Here is a 23159-nt window from a genome sequence, read left to right on the forward strand (position 1 = left end):
AAAGACGGTACCATTTGGAAGAAGGACCGGAAACGCAGGACGGTGCAGCGGTGTTATTGTTCCTACCCGTCTTTCATAATGCTAATTCAGGGTTTAACTAGCTAGCGGCTGTCCTTATTATTATTATTGTTGTTATTATTATTATTTTCCTTTAACTTACGTATGGTGAGTGTATAAATGTAGTGTGGACATCGAATATAAAGTAGACAAAATAAATAAATTATGCGACATTGACTAAAGTTGTTTTTGATAAGCTAAGCTAGCTAAACGAAGAAGCTAGCACTAAGCTAAATGACCTGTCTAATTCCTATATGCTCAGTGGATATTTTAATTACACATACACGTACAGGTTATGAGTATAAGTATAACGCTTAACTTTAGTGTAAAGTGGAGGTTTTAACTGCTGTGAATGGGATTGGATGTGGAGGTTCTTGCTTGCTAATCGGCTAACAGAAATATTTGCAAGAATAATAATAATAAGCAATATGAATCACATTTAACGTTGCAGATTTACTGTTTTCTCCTGAATCTAACTAGCGGTCCAATCTAAGCTACATAACTATAATTAATTATAATTCATTTGAACGTAATGTGTCAGCCTGCAACTCATCATACATGTGTTGTTCAGATTAACTACAAGTGTTTAAAAAAGAAAAGAAAGAATCTCACATTGTGTATTTCCTTTTAAGGTTTCTAAAATATGGAGTCTTTAGATCATATGCTAACAGACCCCTTAGTCTCAGGGATGGATTATGATGGCTGTGTGATGGAGGAGTGCATGTTGGGAAACTGCAGAGTTCGGATACCAGAAGATGTTCTAGAAGATGTGAGTAACAAAATATTCTGGTACTTTGGATTCACCGATATACCAGATACAATAGTGGTTTGCTTTACTACAAATTAAGTCTTGTGTTCACTCATGGTCAGTGTCCTGCCTGCCAACATTAAAAATTCATGGCATTAAAGGAAAAATCCACCCTGAGTGTGTTGCATATTACTCTTTATAATTAACTGAAATGTGATCTTCAATACCATCAGTAATTTTATAGACAGTGTCCTACGTTGCTAACAGTTCCATTCGACTACCTGTTAAATAGCGAAACCACTGGGATTTCACCTTTCGCATCATCTCTACCTGAAAGAACTGATGCAGCAGCGCTTTAGTTATTTAGTCTGTCCACCTGTCTCACCTCCTCTTCTGTACACGCTGCTCAAACCAAGCAGCTTCCAAAGCTTCAACTTTCATGCTAATACTGCCTTTGAGTATTAGTTTGTCATCTCGTAGATCTCTAACTAGCCAAGCCAAGCTTCTGTTGTAACTCTACAACTATACTGTATAGCTGCACTGCACTCTGGAACTTTGAGTCCAGGGTTTGCGTTTCTCATAAGACATTGAGCGTTGCTGGAAAATGATGAGTGTGAAAAGAAGCACTTGCTCTTTCGTTTTTACGAGTTAACAGCGAAATCTGATCATTATTCCATATGCTTTGAAATTCTTTACATTTTTTCACCTATTAAATACCATTTTTACTGTGCTAGCAATGTCACTCTGTGATGTCAGCCTTCCAGACAACTTCTCAAGGGAATGATGAAAGTAAATCGTCAACCAGCATATTAAGATCAGAATCACTAAACACATCACATGCAGTATATTTCAATATAAACATATTTAATGTGTTTCAGTGTGGAGGTTTAGAATGTATGCTGTATATGAAATCCAGTTCACTATTGATTCAGTATTTCAGGCCAATATCACCACCAGTACATTGTAATGTTTATATATATATATATATATATATATATATATATATATATATATATATATATAATTAAATATAATTTCTTGTCATTAAAGCATGTTTTTTTGTGTATCTGAGCAGCCAGAGATTTTCTTCTCTGTGATGAGTGAAAGCACCTGGTCTGAGGTTCTGACTGATGCCCAGAAACAACATCTCCGCCAGTTCCTACCACACTTTCCAGAAAATAACAGTTCAGCGCAGGACAGAGTCATTAGTGACCTCTTCAATGGCCAGAACTTCTGCTTTGGAAACCCTCTGCACCTTGCCCAGAAACTATTTAGAGGTACTTCTCTTTCACAGTCCCACTGATAGATACCGCTACTCTTCAGGATCAGCTGTTATCATTGGCCCGAAGTTCAGTTCGACTCACTATCTACAGGATTGGATGCTTTCCATATGATAAGACTTACTCTTTCACAAACCAATGGCAATAGCTGAGGTTGTTTGATAGAAAATAAAACTGGTAGGAAAAAAAGAGCCACTAATTAAATGTATAGAATAAAAATCATACACAAATAGCTCAGCAGGAAACTGTAGTAATAGTAAAAATTGCAGTTTAATGTACACAAAGTTAATTAACTACATTTATATAAAATATAAATTATACCAAAGTGCTGGTTCTTAAATCTGAAGGTTATTTTTATTGTTTATTGTTGTTTTATAACAGCAGCTCTGAGAGTAGTTCTGTCTGCCAGGCAAATGACAGAATTATATGAATGTCCTTATTAAGCCCCTAAGGAGCTGCAGCCCCTATTGTAGTCTTCTTCTTCTTCTTCTTCTTCTTCTTCCCCACTGTGAGTCTATGGCAGTCCTATGAACCGTAAGTAGGAAAATGATGAAATTTGGCACACTCATAGATATGACCATGAATAGTATCTGGGGGCTCTCCAGGACCAACTATATAGCTCCACCACTAGTTCAAAAATTCACTTTTCAAATGGTTATAATTGTTGAACAATTTGCCCTAGAGAAAAGAAATTTAGTTCATCAGCTTAGTCTACTCATGCTGATCACAGTAGATATCTTTATTTTTTAATTAAGACTCCACCCATTACAGTAATGACCATTTTGAAATGTACAGTATTCAGTTTTTTCACTACTCCTCGTTCAAATTTTGTCCAATTCTATTGGCTCAGATGATCAGTGGATGGAGCTGCATAAAAATCACTGAATTTTGATATTCATATTTGTTCAAAAGTTGTGATTCAGTATCTGTTAACATTCTAACTATTGCTTTTGTGTGCTCATTCTCACCTTGGAAGCTCTCCTCAACATCAAGCCAAACGTGTGTCATCTGTGTGGTGCACTGTGATAAGCAATAAATACCAATTGTAAAGTTCCTGGGTTCGAGTCCCGTTTGGTGCTAGTTCTTAAAAGTGTGTGTAATGTTGTGTCATTTGGTTCCTTTCTTTTGTGGCTCAGCATTGCACTTTCAAACTCTCTTGGCATGCAAATAAATGATCTGTTAATTTCCTGTTCAACCTTTTTCTCAGCTGTGCTTCCAAATCTATCTTTTATTCATTCATGTACATTCTATTTCTCCTCTCTGGGCTCCGCATTGTGCTTGCTGCGCCTTTGATGCTTGGCCCCTTTAATTGCTGCCTGCAGCTATATTTCTAACATGTTTTCTTTTCTATAGTAACAGCATACACAGGGACTTGTATAGCGGACACCCCACATAAACAGAATAAAAATGTGTGGTTATTTAACAAAGAATAACCTATAATTGTCGATGTGGTGTAGTTTTCTGCAAGGTGATGTTTATGTAACATTTATTGAAGGAGTCTCCAGTGTCAGTGCTTCGTAACAGTCAGTAAGTTTTCCACCACATGAGAGTCTTCAAAACAGCGGAGTTTCCGTTTTCTGGAGTAAATGTTTAACAAACGCAGTAACAGGAGCTAAGTTGTTTCACGGATGTCCCACAACACTAACTGTAACTGTAATTGAGTAAAAGGTATGACATGTTCTTTAATAAATAAAAAATAAAATAAATTCACTGCTTATCTTTTTCACACATTCTCAGTTGAGTTGGATGGAAAGGGGCGAAAAACAACCAACTATAGTGCAAAACATACTTTATTACATACTTTATTACAAGGGTAGCTGCTTGAAGAAGGTGTAGTTTTTATCATAATTGTATTATTCAGTAGTTTTGGGATTTTAATCACTTGCACTAGTGCCATGAAATGATTTTTCACATGTACACATTGTAATTCACAAATGTGACTAAAGTGATCTAATAGTAGAGTCATGTTCATTTCAGTTGACAGCGATCTTTGCATGTGCACATAGCCAGTCTCGTTTAAAGTAAATTATAACATTGCTTAAAAATCTGCTCTTTAGATGGCTACTTTAACCCAGAAGTGGTCAAGTACAGGCAGCTCTGCACAAAGTCCCAGAAAAAGCGTCAAATCTACTCTCTCCAGCAGTACTACCACAAACTGCTCAAACAAATCCTCATCTCCAGAAAGGTAACAAGCTGATGATAGAAAAAGATCTTTAAATGAAATGAATTTTAAATTAATTTTCCTTCTTCTATTGTGTGATGTCATTGCTTTATTTCTGGGTAGGAGTTGTTAGATATGGCTGTTCGCAGTGGGCCCGAGCTGGCAGTGAAACGGCGTTATCCTCCTCCTTCACACAGAGAGGAGCGAGAGCAGCGTGTGAGGCGCAGAGTGAGCCGTATACTGAGGGACGTGAAGACTGAGTGTGGGGACAGCAACGTGTCCTCTGATGAAGACGGTGAGTCTGATGAAAAGTTTTGTCCACCATGTGTTTGCCAAGAGGCTACAGGTAGGGTTCTGTGACTGCTAATTTGCCATTTAGATTGTCTGGACTGTTTGCAAACTATTTCATGCTAGAATTAGAACACATTAGAATAATATTTATAAGAATCAGAACACTCATAGAAGAATCAACGCTCATTAGAAGAGTTGCTAGAAGAATAAGAACACTCATCAAAACAAGTTAGAAGAATTAGATCACTCGTTAGAAGAATTATTAGAAGATCATAAATCTTAGTAGAAATAGAACACTTTTGGAAGAATTAGAATATTCATTAAAAGAATCAGAGCACCCATTAGAAGAATCAGAGCACCCATTAGAAGAATCAGAATACCTGTTAGAAGAATCAGAGCACCCGTTAGAAGAATCAGAGCACCCGTTAGAAGAATTAGAACACTTTTAGAAGAAGAATTAGAAGAATCATGCATCTTAGTAGAAATAGAACCCCTTTAGAAGAATGAGAACATTCATTTGAAGAATTAGAACACTCGTTAGAAGAATTAGAACACTGGTTAGAACACTCGTTAGAAGAATCAGAACACTGGTTAGAAGAATTATTAGAAGAATCATACATCTTAGTAGAAATAGAACACCTTTGGAAGAATTAGAACATTCATTTGAAGAATCAGAACACTGGTTAGAAGAATCAGAACACTGGTTAGAAGAATAGAACACTGGTTAGAAGAATCAGAACACTGGTTAGAACACTGGTTAGAAGAATCAGAACACTGGTTAGAAGAATCAGAACACTGGTTAGAACACTGGTTTGAAGAATCAGAACACTGGTTTGAAGAATCAGAACACTGGTTAGAAGAATAGAACACTGGTTAGAAGAATCAGAACACTGGTTAGAAGAATCAGAACACTGGTTAGAAGAATCAGAACACTGGTTAGAACACTGGTTAGAAGAATAGAACACTGGTTAGAACACTGGTTTGAAGAATCAGAACACTGGTTTGAAGAATCAGAACACTGGTTAGAAGAATCAGAACACTGGTTAGAAGAATAGAACACTGGTTAGAAGAATCAGAACACTGGTTAGAAGAATCAGAACACTGGTTAGAAGAATCAGAACACACTGGTTAGAACACTGGTTAGAAGAATAGAACACTGGTTAGAACACTGGTTAGAAGAATCAGAACACTGGTTAGAAGAATAGAACACTGGTTAGAAGAATAGAACACTGGTTAGAAGAATCAGAACACTGGTTAGAAGAATCAGAACACTGGTTAGAAGAATCAGAACACTAGAAATTTGTTGATCATTCTTTTAGACACTGCTTCTTGGCTGTCAACACCTCCATCCCCATCTTCTCCAACACCAACAGTCTCTCTCAGGGTTCTGCCCAGTCTCTCCACCCAGGACATGAAAACTATAGGTCAGTATCATATCCTATATTCACTCCCATCTTATATCAGCTAATATTGGCAGATTGAGGGAAGTGATTATTATAATATAATATAATATAATATATATATATATATTAGGGATGTCACGATACCAAAAATCTAGTAGTCGGTACCGATACCACCAAAAGTACTCGATACCAAAGTCGTTACCACGGTGTAGTATAAAAATAAAATTAAAAAACTCTCCTGGAGGATATCCTCCTCTGGCTGATACAAAGAGGGGGGATATTTTAGTTATCAAACACTGTCTGATAATGAATGGACGTGCACTCCTAAATGCACACACACACACAGACGCTTGCGCGCGTGCACACACTCGCACACACACCTTATACTCTGAATGCAAGCATTAGTTTAAATTCACTGATATGGTGGCAGACCAAAAAGATTGATTAAAAGCATGAACATGTGAATAATTATTAGTGACATTAGGCTACATTTAGCTGACAGGACATGGGCTGAATGGCGATGCATGGTGGCCCATTAGGAGGTAGTTTATAACACTGCAGTGTGTTAGCATCGTTAACAAATAACTGGCTATCGCTAACATTACATGGAGCATAACGTTAGCTGGTTTCACGGCTACAATGCCAGCTGCCTCAAACAGACATAATGTAGGACCGTCTTTCAGGTGCTTCGCCAAATTCCAGGTGTTTCCGCGCTTTGTTTGAAATGAACGATAGCATCGGTTGCACCCCGGAAACCAATACTAGCTTTCCTCTCTTTTCCTCTCAACAAGTCGGGGCGGAGCTAAATTTGTTAAGCTAAGCTAATCTTTTGTAGTTTTTTCCGTGTGCTTGTAGGCGTTCCTCTTCTTCTTCACTTGTGGACCGACTAAAACACTTGTGCATATTTGCTGCCCCATCAGGTCCGGAAGAATCGCAACCTCAGTACTTTCGTTACAGTCGGTACCAACGGAAATGCCGAAAAACAAGTACCATCACATTTTACGAATGTTGGTACCGACTGGGTACCGAAGTATCGGTTCTTGTGACATCCCTAATATATATATATATATATATATATTTAAAATTAATTTTTACATTTTGCTCCATAAAGATAAGCCAGAGCTGGGAGAGAAGGACTTGAGAGATATGCTGAGAAGGCACAGAGAGAAGAGGAAACGACAACCAGTTAGTTTATACAAACCTTCTAATCGCTACACCTGCACCCTGGCTATAACAAATCATCTGAATTGTTCTGTTTTTTAGATTTTATCAACCTATTTTATCTAACAACAATCCTAGTGCAGAGAAAACCACCTAATTTAACAAAAATATCCATTGATTTCCTCTTAAATGCTAACATTCAAACAGTATGAGCACCTAGTACATTCACAAAGCAGCTTCCATTACAGTAATTGTTTTCTCCACTTAATAAAATATTTAGGATCATCCTGACTTGATGACATCAGATTTGCACCTGGGTGACATCATGTCACGAGTAAATATAGGCAGAAAAGGATCCAATATGGGTGAGCTTTCAGAGTTTTTTGTAAAATGTTCTTAATCACATGGATTGAGGATTGAAATGACAATTTCGGTAATGGCTGTTATGTGTTATTTCTCCTGCATGTAGCCTTAATTGATTTGGCCTTGTCTAAGAAAAAGATTAGAGAAGAGAAAAGGAGAAAGAAGATGAGACCCATTAAAACCGAATCCGACGACGGCTGTGAGGGTCAGACACCGGCGGCCTCATTGTCCGCCACCATTACCGACAGCACACCTGCTCTCCTGCAGAGTGTTAAGGAAGAGTGAGCATGTCCTCCAACACACACACACACACACACACACACACACACACACACACACACACACACACACAATTACCAGAGTTTGCAGCCTAAGTTTACAGACTGATTAATGTGTTTTCTGTTCACTATAGAGCTATGGAGGAGTCCCAGAACAGCCCTGACACGGTGGAGGAAATAGCCATTAGCTTCTTTCATCTGCTGGAAGACATCCTTAGACAGGAAAATCTGGCGTCCTCTTCACTGGTATAATCACCAAAAAATGCTTTGAGCAATCACTATTGCTCTTTATGAACATACTCACTACACTGATAACAATGTGGAGAAGAAATCTGAGCAAACTAGCAAATAAAAAGAAAATCTGGTGGACTGATTATATAATTTGTGTTAAGGCTGGGTGATATGACATTTAATATCAATACTGTGGTAAATTGTGTCACAGTATGCTTTTCTGAGATCATGGATAGCTTTTCATGTTATTTAAAAAAAAATAATAATTTAATTGCAAACAGACTGGAAGCAATTTATTCAATGTAAAATTTTTGTACTTAAAAATCTTTTAAATTGTAAACTTTTACAAATCATCTTTTTTTTTTTTAATGCAGCACTATTATATTGCTGGCAGTTGTATTTTGTGAAACATATTGTGTATAAATAGAAAGTTTATTGAGAATCATATGTTGTTTTTTGTCATATCACACACCCCTAACTTGTATGTTTGTAAATGTCGCGTTTATAATAATCCCAGCACTTACATTTGCTTGAGTGGCATGGCTGACTAAAAATATTGAGCAGAAGTTGTCAGTGACGTGTGCTAGCTTGAATATTAGGCAACATTCACCCAGACAGCTTCCTGAACTGTCTTATCATCTTATTTATCCAGGATCTAGCAACAGTGATGGAAAATCAGGCTCATTAGTGACTTATTATTCAATTTTATTTGTATAACACTTTTAACAATGGACACTGTCATTAAGGAGCTTTACAGAAATATATAAATTCAGGATATAGATTTTACATTTATAAATGTGTCCCTAATCAGCAAGTCACAGGCGACTTGGCGACTCCGCGACTCCCTAAGGTGATATGAGGAAGAAACCTTGAGAGGAATCAGACTCAAAAAGGGAACCCATCCTTATCCGGTTATACCAGATAATGCAGTTATAAATAATTCCCTTCTATAAACGTGTACTACATGGTCAAAAAGTCCAACTGTGTAACCAGGAAATTCATTATAGTTTTCACATGAAGTCTATTTTGTAGAACTTATCAACTGTTCACTGATTGAGACTTGAGTGCCAAACTGTTCGTGGAATTTGCAGTCCTAAATCTATAATAGTGACTGCAGTAAAGCTATCTTCTTGGTTTTTAAGTGGTAGCATCCTCAGTAATCTCATGCATCTGTACATGGCCATCCTCAGCAGCAGCGAGTGATTTCCAAGTGATGAGATGTACCAACCATGTATCCCACAATGTGTGCCTGACAGATCTGTTATGTTGTTGTGTAAAAAACAGTTTGATGTCCTTTCTTGCAGATTGAGGAGAAGGTACAGCAGTGGCAGGTCTCTGCTGCTAGCACACTCAACCCTTGGTTCTCCATGGCCCCCTGTTGGTCAGAGCTAATAGTACCCGCTCTACAGTTCTTAGCTGGAGAGAGTAAGTGTAAGTTCACACAGAGGATTGTGTTTCTAAGCTATCTATTCATGAAATCAATGTAGAGAGGTATATTTTTTTAAGGTGTTGGTGAACATCTCTCTCTCTCTCTCTTTTTTTCTTCTTTTTTTGTTGTTGCTCTTTCTGGATATTTTTCAGCTGGTTGTATGGCTCTACCTAGTGGCTTCATGCCATATGTGGAATTCAGAGAGCTAACCCAGCAGTGGAAATGGATTGGTAAGATGATAACCACTAAAAATATTGCAACAGCAGCAAAAAGGTTTCACTGTTCAGAAGGTTTCTAGGTATAGTTTTATTAAACAACTGAAGCAAGGGTTCTTCAATAATCACAGATATTAATTGTAGCTACAATGCAGCCATCTTTAAAAAAAAAAAAAAAAAAAGAAAAGAAATTATTTTCTTCCCCTGGTGTCACTCTACACAACCATCAGAGTCTGGTTTCCAAAGTTTGAAATTATATATGAATTCTAAGTGAATTATAAGTTGGAAGTTAATTAGCTAATAATATAGTTACAAATTATTCATATTTAGATTTTTTTAAAATACAGGCTTATTCTAAGTCATGAAACATCATTATGAATCATTATGAAAGAACACTGGCTGACTGATTGGGTGAAATAGTTAAATTATTTTCAGTTCTAATCTGTTCTGTTCATGGCACAGATCCACTTCCTGATGATGATGGGGTTTTTTGTGTGTGATTTTCTGCTCATCTTTTCAGGACCCACTCAGGACAGTGAAAAGGATCTCAATGCTCTTTGCATGCTTTGGCTGGAGTCAAAGGACCATGTTGTAGTCAAGGTATCTTTATGTACCACCAGTACCAATACTTTTGGTACTCAAATACTGTAACTATGCTTTTTCCATTGTTTACTGCTCCAGGTCCAATGGTTATTTTTGGTTATTGCTTTGTGTTTCACACAATGTGCAACATTGTACTTTTTGTGTGTAATGCAACGTTATGTATGTTTATACACATTGGAATGGCTCTAGAATCTCAGTACACTTTATCTGCTGTGTGATTTTTTTATTTTTTAACAGCAAGAAGGGGAAGAAACAGCAGAACTGACTCCTCCAGCTCCCAGAGTGTGAGTGAGCTTTCAGTGACAGCCTTTTTTATTATTATTCTATTGTTCAGATTTGTTGTGTTGAAACAGAATACCTTTCATTACCTTTTTTTGTTGCATTTATCTAATGGCTGCTTTTTTCTTATGCCAGATGGACTGATTACGTGGTGAGGCCCAGCACAGGAGAGGAGCGGCACGTCTTTCAAGAGCAGGTATGTAGTAAGGAGTGATTTATCTTCTGCTTATTAAAGCATGTAAAGGTGTGGTGCTTATTAAAGTATGTCGCTATGCAAATAAAACAGTTGAATTGAACGTGTTTCGAATGTGACTCTTGACTCATGTCTCTGACATAGGAGCAGCAACGCTATGACCAGCCTCACAAAGCCTTCACCTTTCGCATGCACGGCTTTGAGTCTGTGGTGGGGCCAGTCAAGGGAGTTTTTGATAAGGAGACTTCCCTCAACAAAGCCCGTGAGCACTCACTGCTGCGCTCTGACCGTCCAGCCTACGTCACCATCCTGTCACTGGGTAATATAGATTCAAAACTGTACACTTATTTATTTGAATATTTTAGTCACACCAGTAAAGGTCATACAATAATTACTGAATGTAAAAATGCCTCTAGGTTATCGTTTATGTTGACCCTGCCTCTTGTATGTTATCAGTACGGGACGCAGCTGCCAGACTGCCCAATGGTGAAGGCACCCGAGCTGAGATCTGCGAGCTGCTAAAAGACTCCCAGTTCTTGGCTCCTGATGTCACCAGTGCGCAGGTCCCAACCGCAGTAAACACTGCTCCTTCACTCTCTATATCTCTTTTCCTGGATTGTTTCTAGATATAAATTATCCAACTTTATGCTTCATACAGGTGAATACAGTTGTTAGCGGTGCTCTCGACCGCCTGCACTATGAGAAGGACCCATGCGTGAAATACGACATTGGCCGTAAGCTGTGGATCTACCTGCACCGAGACCGGAGTCAGGAGGAGTTTGGTAATCACTCCAAAAAACATATGTAACAATTGCAGAAACTTGCTCTGTGATAGCGCAGATTAAATATGACAATGGAATGCCTCTCCGAGCCTCAAATGGAAATGAAAAGAAGACTGTAAGCAGAGGACTATGCGCTGTAGTCATCCTGCAGAGGGACAGTCAGATTTGCAGAACAGATAGATGTTGTATAAGGACTAAACGGAAAAGCAGGTACCAGATTATGTTGATAGTCTTGTAGTGTTATTACCTGCTACTAAGGTTAGGCATTATGACTATATGATATTTATATTGTGATCATTTCCATCACCTAATAATCTTCATTGGTAGTCAGAATAGCATATCAATTACTGATTGAATTTTCAAATCTGTGTACTAGTTTTTTCATTATTAAATAATTCTTAAATTATTTGATTTAGTATATTAAAATCAAATAGCCCCCACAACATTGATATTTTGCATTGTATGGTTATGTGACAGGAGGGTTAGGCCCAAGATTTCCAACTTCACGCCCATGTGGCTATAATGTATTACGGGTACTTTTATTTGTAAATCCAAATGTCCTGATCCATACTGTGTATCATATAAATGTCTTGGAAGTATTCATATCATACTTTAGGCATATTAAAATGTCAAGCCTACATGTGACCTGTGACAATAGCTGATGTTTGACCTTCGATTAGCGTTTTGTTTCTCTGCAGTGTTATTTGCTTTATTTTCTTTCTAGTATGTCTAATTTATAATTAGCTTATTGCTGATGATGTGAGATGCTGTTTTTGTGCAGAGAGGATCCACCAGGCTCAAGCGGCTGCGGCCAAGGCACGAAAAGCTCTGCAGCAGAAACCCAAACCAACCCCAAAGCCTGTAAGACCTACTGCACACCAACACAGTTACATTTTCATGAAGTGGTTTGTTTCTGCTCTGAGGAAATTCAAAAATTCAAAAATCCTTTTGTCCAATTCATAATGCTTGCATTCTGTATATGCACCAGTGGGAATAGAGAAACAATGTATTTGTTTGCTTTTTTCTTTAGTCCAAAAAGAATGCACATGTATAAAACAGTCAGTGGAACAGAAGGAGAGGGGCAGTTATGCTTTCAATACAGTATACTTAAAAATGTTCCAATTTTTATTCATTTATGATAGTCCTGGATATTGTAGATTTGTACCAAGGAATTCATACTGTAATCATGTAATCATGCTGGTGGACTCTTATTCACAATATGCACATACTGAATATTCTTTTAACACACTTGCATTCAATTCACCCTGGACGTGTCACATTGGTGTGTGAGTGTCAAGTGTCAAGACCTTTAGTCAATTCACACTTGACACATCTCAGCTACTTTCAGAAGAAAGACCAACATTAACCTGTTTTCCAGCATTTGATTATCAGTTATGAATAGGTGAATTTACATTTCCAGGGATTTATTTATTTATTTTTTGTTTTAAGAGAGATGTTAACTGTTTAATAATTAATTTAATTTTATTTAATTAATAAGTTCAGTAGCCACCAGAAACCCCCCATTTTCCCATTTACAAGTTACATTTATCTGTCATCATAAGGCAGTCTGCTCAAGACTCAACCATAGTGTGTAACTTCTTAAATGTTTTTTTCATAACTGTCATGAAGAGGGTGTTAATACAACAGACTTCGTGTATAGCACCCAAAAGACAACCTTACATCGCTAAGTCTTGTTTGCTCTCAAGCCCTCATTACTAAGCTTGTTTTTTCCGAAGTGATCTGCCAACTATAATTACAAATCCATTCACCTAAAAATGTTACAATAGTTCAATAGTGAATCGAATAACGTGTGTTTGAGTATGTTTGTTTAAATAAGTATGTTGGTCTAAATTGAGTACCATAGTGTACAAACACTTTGCTATGCAACTACATGTTGCACAGTCATAACATCTTTGTAGATTATGATCTTAAAGTATACAGCATATAAAAATGTGTTTCTGTGGAGTTTACATTCGAGAATGAGTTCAATTTTCAGTTCAGTTTCCCTGTGTTGGTAATGATAAGTATGATTACCGGGCAACTGCTGTATTTTGCGACAACAATGCTGCACATTCCTAACATTGTTATAAATTAGTATGTAATTTAAATTAATTTCTCTGAAGTTTACCATGCACGTCTGAGTGATAGTAGAATGTCGGACATAAAAGTGGTGCATAAAATGCAGCAGGATAAAATGCATCTTGTGGACTATGAAGTGAAACGCTGGTTAAAATCACAGTCTGTTCTATAAGATAGATTTAGAAAACACTTCAGCGAACCCCTTTCAGTGGGAACTGGCTTTTTTGTGTTATTCCTGAATCGGGGTCATCACAGTTCTACAATGACATTGTTCCTATGCTTATATTGCACATCTGTTTGAAATAGTAAACATCTGTTGGCTGAAGCGTTGCATATTGTCATATTTGTGTGTGACAGAAGTCTGGAAACAAGGACGCAGCTGTGAAGAGCAGTGCTGCAGAGGGCCAGAGCTCAGCACCTGAAGGAGTTTCTATACCCGCTGTCAGCTTACCTCAACCCCCCAGCACACCAACACCAAGCACTCCAGGCACACCAAAATCTCCACTACCCCCTACTGTGTCTACACCAACCAAAGCAGGAGTGCCAGATCCAGTCAAAACCAGTCCTAGGTTGTTAAAGCTTACAAATATCTTACTAAATCTGATCATCTTACTGTATTTAGTTTGAAAGGGGTATTCCAAAATTTTCATTCTTTTCTTTTAAATCTAATTTCGACTGTGCACAGGCTATTACCACAGTCAAGGCTTGGCAGGTTTCCCTGTACTTAGATAAGAACTTTACTCAAAACTCACTTATAAATATATGGATGCAGTTGTTGAAATTTGTCAAAAATATTCTAAAATCTGAATTCAAAACTAAAAGAATAACACTAACAATAAAGGTCTTAAGGCACGTATGAGAAAACATCTTAACAATGCTGGTTTTTAATAAATATGTAAGTGAGATTTGCTCATGTGCTACAGTTGCTAAAGTATTCCTTCAATTATATTACTGTAGCTGGTGGGGGCGTGTTTTAGCATGGGTGTCACCGAGAGGAAGGTGGTAATGAATAAGGGGTACTGATTAACATGGCACATCTGAGCATGTCCCATGTATATTTCTATGATCTCCCTATCTACCTGAGCAGAGAGCTAAGCATGTGCTGCGTTGTTCATTATCCCTCTAGCTTGTCCCCGCACACCTCCCTCCCAGTGCAGATCCACATTAAACCACACCCCCATCTGCTACAATTGCATTATTATGCAGAGATAATGTGTGTTGATTGTTTGTACATGCTCTCTGCAGCGTCCTCCTGGTGTCTCCTCCCTCCATGCCACAGCTGGGCACTTTGCTGTCTGCCACTCAGGTCACTCCTCAGGCCTCCCAGCAGGCCTCGGTGCAGCCTGCAGCTCGAGTGGTAGCTCATTCGGCTTCGCAGGTGCATGTAGTTACTGCTCAGCCCAGCCATTCTGCTGCTTCTGCGGGTCAGGCAGCCACACTGATCCACCACCAGACCCCCCACCATATCAGACTGCCTGTCAGTGTGGCCCACAGTAAGGGCATTGCCCAGGTGAGATCAGCACTCAAGCCACTATTAGGTTTATCATTTTACAAATGTTGTAAATGGTTGACACTGTATCTAAAATCACTTCCTCCTTCACACGTACACTATTTACTACAGGGGTAGAGGTTTAACAATACACTTCGGTCACGATTCAATTCGATTTACAATACTGGCTTCACAATTTCGATTTGATTTGATTTTCAATATATTTTGAACAAAATTTTGACAATCTTTTTTTTAAATTCTAAATGATAAACAATGCAAAACAATGTACATTTTTGTATGTATAAATGAATCAAATATTGTTACACACAGAGGTTTACTACTGTAAACTAAATAAACTACAGGTTCACCAGATCTTAAAAATAAATAAATGTTTCAATTCTCCCGAAAATGTTGAATGAATTGAGTGTCTGATGTGAGGACTTCAACATAATGAGCTCCATTCATATATAAGAGCTCCAATGTCAGCTAAAGTGCTTGATTTCTGGGGCCTCTGGTGTTGTTTGGAAGCTATTGAAGAACTCTCTTTTTTTTTTTTTAACCGTTATAATGGGTCGTGTATAATGTATAACTTATAATATGTGTTGGTTATTGCAGCCCTGGTTTATCAGGCTATTGCACACAAGCGCAAATGATCTCACAGGCTTTCCACTAAATAATGTGATCACGTGACCTATGTGCTCTATTTTAACTCTATGGGTTGTGCAGATTGGGACCCCTGATATTTAAACAGTGCGACTATATTACATGAATAATTAATGTAATGCTGATTTCCACGATGCACATCATATTTTTGTATCCCGATGCGTTGTCACGATCTATCTTTACATCCCATACAATGGTATTCAACTAAAATTTATAATTGTCCAGTTACATAAAATTGACACTTATTGCAAACATAGTGTGCAATGGTGGTGTACTGGGGCATTATAGGTAATAATAAAGTGCAATATCCAAGGAATATATTTGAAACATTTGTGTAAAATACTCAGGATAGATTTTAATCTGTTCCATCCAAGACATTTTGTAGAACCCACTATGAGAACATGTTAGTGTGTTAGAATTATCTTCTTCTAACCCAAAAGATATCTTGTATGATGATATGGTCTTTTGTCATGTATGCAGGCTGTGGTGACTCTGCCTTTGAGGAGCCAGTCCACAGGAAGTCCTATCCAGGTGCAGGCATCAAGAGCTCAAACTGGCATCTCTGTGCCAGGTCTGGCTTCTGCTGTTGCTGTCAGTAAAGCTCAGAGCAGTTCTCCAGGAAGCCCTGCTCCCAACATCCCATCTCCTGCATTGCTGCAAGGGGTCACCAGCCAGAACATCATCAAGCAGGTACAAACTCGCACTCGTCTTTTATGTAGATGTATGTATCTCACTGTGTGCACTTTTATGTATAAAAATAAAACTGAAATCTTCATTGTTCCAACACAAAATACCACCAGGTTGCCATTACTAGCCAACTGGGTATGAAAGCCCAGAACCCAACAGGCATCCCTCTGACGGCCACCAACCTCCGTATTCAGGGTAAAGATGTGCTGCGCCTGCCACCCTCTTCAATCACCACCGACGCTAAAGGACAGACAGTGCTGCGCATCACCCCAGACATGATGGCTACTCTCAAACTCACCCCTGACATGCTGACCAGCGCCGGCAGCACCACTGCTAAGGGCATTTCTGCCACCTTGCACGTGACCCCGCAGCAAGCCCCTCCCACTGTTTCATCTAACACTGTCCCCCCAGCCACCGCCGAGACCCTGACTGCCAAAGCTTCCTCTTCCCTGCCAGCACCAGGCACCGCTACCCTGGTGAAAGCCACGTGTGACACTGCTATCCGCCTCATGCCCGCCCTGGCCGTCACTATGGCAGACCCCAAAGCCCGTGCCTTCTCCACTGTCACCCCCTCGGACTCAAAAGCTGGTGGGACCACCATTCGCATTGTGCCCAGCCTGGGCGTGATACCACAGAAACAGGGTCAGACAGTTCCAGTCACTACCACTACAAGCGCAAAGCCTGGCACTGCTTCTTCAGGGGCAGCCACGGTTACCATAGCAACCAGTGGAGTGGCAGGGGCTAAAGGGGTGACACTGGGCACTTCTGCTGTGGGTTCGCCGCTGTCTCTGGGCACTGCTACAGCCACAGTGAGACAAGTGCAGGGCACTGCTACAGTGGTGGCCACACAGCCAGTAAGCATTTACCGTTTACATTTACATAAATTGGCCAATACATCCAAAGTGACTTACAGTAGAGAGGGGATGCAACTAAGCAGTTGAGGGTTAAGAGCTTTGCTCAAGGGCCCAACATTGGCAACTTTGTGATGCTGTGATTTGAAGACATAACCTTCTGCTCAGTGGTTCTGAATATATTTATTTATTATTTTTATTTATTTGTATGATTAAGGACAAACCTAGAGAAACCTTTGAAGGTGTAGTTTTGGGGGGAGAATTGAAATGTTCCCAAGAAGATTTTGCTGTCCAAAATTTGCTTCAATCTTGCACTTGAGCTGCAAGGCAAATGTTACTAATAACTGAGGAATGTTTAGAGTTTCCAGTGTACCACTGTGCAGACTGCATGTCGAAATGATCACACACTCATCAGTAATATCTTACAATCTGTCTATAAAAATGAAAACGTAAATAAATTTGGAAATATGTTATGCACTTTGAAATACACTACCGGTCAAAAGTTTAGAAACACTCGTACTTTATTTTTATTTTTTTCTCTCCACATTTTAGATTAATATTAAAGTCATCAAGACTCTGGAGTAACACAAATGGAACTATGGGAATTATGTTGTGATAAAAAAAATCCAAAATAAATCAAAATAATTTAATATTTCAGCATCTTCAAAGTAGACACCCTTTTTGCCTAGAATTTTCAGAAATGTATTCTTGGCATTTTCTCAACCAGTTTCTTGAGAAATCCCATGCCCCGCCATGTCCCATGCCAGTTCCCACCCATGCTGGACACTTATTGGCTGCTTTTTCTGAATATTTTGCTCCAAGTCATCCATTTAAAAATATATATATTTTTGTAAATAAAATGTTAGTTTTCTAATGAAAAAAATTAATATTATATTTTTGTCTACAACACCTATTTCAAACATGCATATATGTACATTCATATAATCACATACCTTCAGATCTAAAGATTTTTAAGATCATGAGAAACCTTTAAACATTTCAGTCAAGTGTCTCCAAACTTTTGACTGGTAGTGTTTGTTTGTGTGTGTGTATATATGTGTGTGTGTGTATATATATATATATATATATATATATATATATATATACACACAGACATAGATCTAAAATTTTTATAATATATTATTATGAGGAATAATTTTTATATATTAATTTTTATATTAAATTATATATTAATAATTTTTATATATATCTATATCTATCTATCTATCTATCTATCTATCTATCTATCTATCTATCTAGATAGATAGATAGATAGATAGATATAGATATATATAAAAATTTGGAAATGTATTCAAACTGGGTGGCATTTTCAACCTCAGTCTGAGCCTCACATAGAATGACACCAAATTTTCTGAGGAAGAAATTTGTCAAGATGTCTGCTTCGACTGTTTTTTTTCCCCCCAGAAACCACTTCAGCAAGTGTGTTTGAGATTGTGATATGTGAAATGATGTCTTAGGATTTCATCATGCAGTTTGCACAGTGTTAAACTGGAAGCTATAGGTGTTTCATTAGTCCTTGTTACTAACTGCCTATTTCCTCCTCAGGGGAAGTTACCTGCAAGGATCACGGTGCCTTTGTCTGTTCTTAGTCAGCCTCTGAAGAGCAAAAGTGTGGTCACTACACCAATACTGAAAGGAAACATCAGTACTAAGTGAGCTTTTTAATTATTTCTACTTTGGGTAAAAATAAATAAATAAAACATGATGCGATGTGAAAATAATCAGTGACAGGGTGGTGTGAAGCAGAGTTACTGTAACCACCCTGAAGTTATTTTCCCAGTAAGTTTTTTATTCCTCTTGTACCACAGACATTTTTCAATGAAGAATTTTTTTTATTATTCATTAAATATCTTGTTTTGCTGAAGACTTTCCCATGTCAGAAAACTTAGTTACAGCTTTACCTTTTCCAAACAAAATAAATGTCTCCTCACACAAAACTTAACAATATCAACAGTTACACACATTTTAAAAATCTGTTTACGTGTAGTGTCCACAATACGAGTCCCTGTATAATTTATTATAGAAACAATAATGTATTAGAACAAGCACATTAATATAAACATTGCAACTATTGCCAGAGCTGCAGTTACTGAAAATTAATCAACACCAATCTGACCAATCAGAATTGAGCATTCTGCAGCACTGTAGTATAAGAATGGACGGAGACAAGCACGTCTGTTGTGTTGTAACCTGGTGTAGGATGAGAATATTAAGAGTAGTTAAATCCATTACAGTTGTTTGAATGCTCATTTTGTTACTAGCTAACTAACCAATTAGTAGCAAGTGTGTGGGTTTTTCTTTTTTGTTTCCCCGACAAACATCAGTCTGAACTGATTTTTTGTTTGTTTGTTTGTTTGTTTTTTTCTTCAGTGTCTCTTGGATGGTACACTGCCTGAGATTTGTGCTGTGTGCAGTCAGCTGTTCAATCATGTTAACATCTTCTATTAATCTTACTTTCCTGTTTGCATGCTATTTGACTTCTTGCCCTTGACATGCTCATAGTTACTGAAGTGTACACATTAGGCTCAATCTGTGTGTGTGTGACTGTTTTGTTTATATGAAAATGTTGCAGATGGTACAAGAAGATAAGAAGATCTAACTGCAGGAGAAAACAAACACATGATAGATAAAGAGCTTTATTTTTATTTATTGATTTATTTTTTAAGTAAACAGACTACTTTTAAGATTTAGGCTCTAACAAGCCATGAGCTGTTAGACACAATACCATTATTTTTTAATTGCCATAAAAGCTAAACGTGAAGGCACATGGGAAACAAAAATTTTTTTGCTTCTTGTAGCATTTTTGATGCCAGGTTGAACTTTTGATGCCACTTTTGATTTCCCCAAGCTGTTTATTATTAATTAGGAGGATCCCAGTCCTGATACGTAACTCTTGCTGCCATATTTGGTACGGGGAGTATTGACAAATGCTCTTGCCTTTGCTGTTGTCGCAGAAAAAATCTTGGGGAAAAAAAGGAGGCAACTGTTTTCCCCAAACATATTTTCTACTATTCTGCCTTAATATTGTACTAAAATGCCTATTGGTGTTTTACTGTAGATGAAGGTGAAAAACAAGTTGTTGATTTCTTCTGATTACATCCTGGTCCAAAATGTTGATCTTCTCCCCCCCAACCAAGAACAAAAATGGCAGATGAACCAAACAACATATTAATCTGGAACGATTGACTGTTGAGGTGTTTTGAATTCTCTGATATTAACTGACACCCCCTGGAAGCCCTAGCCCCATCCCAGATTAGTAATTGTTTGTCTTGTTTTTCTTGTTTGAAAGATTCAGCCTCACGTTCTGTCGATGTGAATAAAATCTGGCAGTGTCATATGTTTGACTTAGCTAACAGACGAGTATATATTTTACATCAGTGCACTATATTTATTCGAGATGCCTTGGTCAGAAATGGCACATTTTTGGTCAAAAGGGAAGAAAGGCAAAGCATTATGCCTGAAAAATTTTATATTTGCCTACAATGAAGTGTCAAATGTAACACTTGATAAATCATTTTAATGTTAATGATAATTAGAACGTGATCAACACTGCTGTCATGCTTCTGTCAACACACATGCGTTCAAATAGTGCAATATCTAGTGTGTGTGTATATATACAGGATTTAACCACTGGGAACTTGGGGAAGGGAGCTGCCGCTCATATGTTTGTAGTTATGATACAGCCTAATGTTGCTGCTTGGCTGTCTCATGCGACCCTCTCTGTGTTCTGTTTGCAGTATCAGTAATCTTGGCAGGAATATTATCCTGACCAGCATGCCGGCAGGCACCAAGCTAATCGCCGGGAATAAGCCTGTCAGCTTCGTTACAGCTCAGCAGCTGCAGCAGCTGCAACAACAGGGCCAGGCCACACAGGTCAGTATCTTAACAATTAACCCACACTACTCCCACATCCACTGACATCTCATATCTGAACCTTCCTAATGAGTTCAAACTAATGAGTTAAGTGATTTTTTGCCCCACTTCTCTACAGGTGCGTATCCAGACTGTCCCAGCACAGCAACTGCAGCAGCACTCAGCATCCAGCTCCCCTAAATCTACAGTGTCCACTGTGGTGGTGTCCACTGCCCCCTCAGCCAAAACAAACCCTGACCCACAGTGATGCCACCAACATCTTAAAGCAGAGTACCACCTATCTCTGGAAAGCCAGTGTTTGCCAGAGCTCTGGGAATGCCTGAAATATTGGTTGCCATTTGACAAGGAGCTGTTGTTCAGTATAGTATAGAATCTGCAGTTATGGTAGTCCATGTTGGGTGAAAAGGTAGATAGCCACCACAAATATCAGTTCACCTCCTAAAGAGGCATCCTGTTTTATGAATTGAAAGGCTTCTTATGTTTTGTATACAGAAACAGTGTTTCCTGCTCACTAAAAAAAATATTTGTGTGAAATGTGGATGGTGTTAAAATAAATAACTTAAAATAAATAAATAAATAACGTTTTTATTTCTGCAATGCTAAAACTACAAGGCACTTTATTCAGTTTGCCAATAAAATTATAATGATGTCATGAATTGACTTCAGCCCCCTTGGAATTTTTCATATTTTTTTGCATTACAACCTGTAATTAAAATGGATTTTTATTTGGAATTCATGTAATGGACATGCACACAATAGTCCAAAGTGAAATGAAAAAAAAATAACTTGTTTTAAATAATTCAAAAAATTCTAAACAGAAAAGTGGTGCATACATATGTATTCACCCCGTTACTATGAAGCCCCTAAATAAGATCTGGTGCAACCAGTTACCTTAGAATTCACATAATTAGTTCAGTAAAGTCCACCTCTGTGCAATCTAAGTTTCACATGATCTCAGTATATATATACATACCTGTTCTGAAAGGTCCCAGAGTCTGCAACACCACTGTGCAAGGGGCACCACCAAGCAAGCGGCACCATGAAGACCAAGCAGTTCTCCAAACAGGTCAGGGACAAGGTTGTGGAGAAGTACAGATCAGGATTGGGTTATAAAAAAATATCCAAAACTTTGAACATCCCACGGAGCACCATTAAATCCATTACTAAAAAATGGCAAGAAGATGGCACCACAACAAACCTGCCAAGAGAGGGCCACCCACCAAAACTCACAGACCAGGCAAGAGGGCATTAATCAGAGAGGCAACAAAGAGACCAAAGATAACCCTGAAGGAGCTGCAAAGCTCCACAGTGGAGATTGGAGTATCTGTCCATAGGACCACTTTAAGCCGTACACTCCACAGAGCTGGGCGTTACTTAAGAGTGGTCAGAAAAAAAATAAACGTTTGCTGTTTGCCAAAGGGCATGTGGGAGACTCACAAACATATGGAAGATGGTACTCTGGTCAGATGAGACTAAAATTTAGCTTTTTGTTCATCAAGGAAAATGCTATGTCTGGCACAAAAACCCAACTCCTCTCATCACCCCGAGAACACCATCCCCACAGTGAAGCATGGTCCACAGATTTGAGACTGGGTTGGAGGTTCACCTTCCAGCAGGACAATGACCCTAATTATACTGCAAAAACAACACTTGAGTGGTTTAAAGGGAAACATTTAAATGTCTTTGAATGCCCTAGTCAAAGCCCAGACCTCAATCCAAATGAGAATCTGTGGTATGACTTAAAGATTGCTGTATACCAGTGGAACCCATCCAACTTGAAGGAGATGGAGCAGTTTTGCCTTTAAGAATGGGCAAAAATCCTAGTGGCTAGATGTGCCAAGCTTATTGAGACGTACCTCAAAATACTTGCAGCTGTAATTGCTGCAAAAGGTGGCTCTATAAAGTATTGACTTTGAGGGGGTGAATAGTTATGCATGTTCAAGTATTCTGTTTTTTTTGTTTGTTTGTTTGTTTCACAATAAAAAATATTTTGCATCATCAAAGTGGTAGGCATATTGTGTA

The 23159-nt window shown here is 38.2% G+C and overlaps 1 protein-coding gene across 2 annotated transcripts; it reads left to right on the forward strand.

Moving 5' to 3' along the window:
- Nucleotides 1-73: 73 nt before the first annotated feature.
- nfrkb (nuclear factor related to kappaB binding protein) lies at nucleotides 74-22149 on the forward strand. Of its 2 annotated transcripts, none has more exons than XM_053648980.1 (26): nucleotides 74-165; nucleotides 690-826; nucleotides 1881-2082; nucleotides 4143-4270; nucleotides 4370-4541; nucleotides 5857-5961; nucleotides 7052-7125; nucleotides 7382-7466; nucleotides 7571-7745; nucleotides 7877-7988; nucleotides 9278-9404; nucleotides 9555-9632; nucleotides 10138-10217; nucleotides 10458-10504; nucleotides 10635-10695; nucleotides 10837-11011; nucleotides 11149-11255; nucleotides 11351-11474; nucleotides 12256-12335; nucleotides 13911-14122; nucleotides 14799-15063; nucleotides 16186-16395; nucleotides 16506-17246; nucleotides 18810-18916; nucleotides 21002-21137; nucleotides 21256-22149. In XM_053648980.1, the coding sequence occupies exons 2-26, from the start codon at nucleotides 701-703 to the stop codon at nucleotides 21382-21384; spliced, it is 3858 nt and encodes a 1285-aa protein (XP_053504955.1). In that variant the 5' UTR covers nucleotides 74-165; nucleotides 690-700; the 3' UTR covers nucleotides 21385-22149. The 2 variants fall into 2 exon arrangements, with proteins under 2 accessions (XP_053504955.1, XP_053504956.1); XM_053648981.1 differs by having other exon boundaries at nucleotides 9278-9398.
- Nucleotides 22150-23159: the final 1010 nt, after the last annotated feature.

The sequence above is a fragment of the Ictalurus furcatus genome, chromosome 18 (genome assembly GCF_023375685.1).
Source record: "Ictalurus furcatus strain D&B chromosome 18, Billie_1.0, whole genome shotgun sequence".
NCBI lineage: Eukaryota > Metazoa > Chordata > Actinopteri > Siluriformes > Ictaluridae > Ictalurus > Ictalurus furcatus.

Bases quoted from the DNA above. Each gene is read 5' to 3' on its own strand.
- nfrkb (XM_053648980.1), top strand. From the start codon at position 701: ATGGAGTCTTTAGATCATATGCTAACAGACCCCTTAGTCTCAGGGATG. The intron at 9,405-9,554 runs GTAAGTTCACAC...GATATTTTTCAG, and splicing joins CTTAGCTGGAGAGAGTAAGT to CTGGTTGTATGGCTCTACCT. The intron at 11,012-11,148 runs GTAATATAGATT...GTATGTTATCAG, and splicing joins CGTCACCATCCTGTCACTGG to TACGGGACGCAGCTGCCAGA.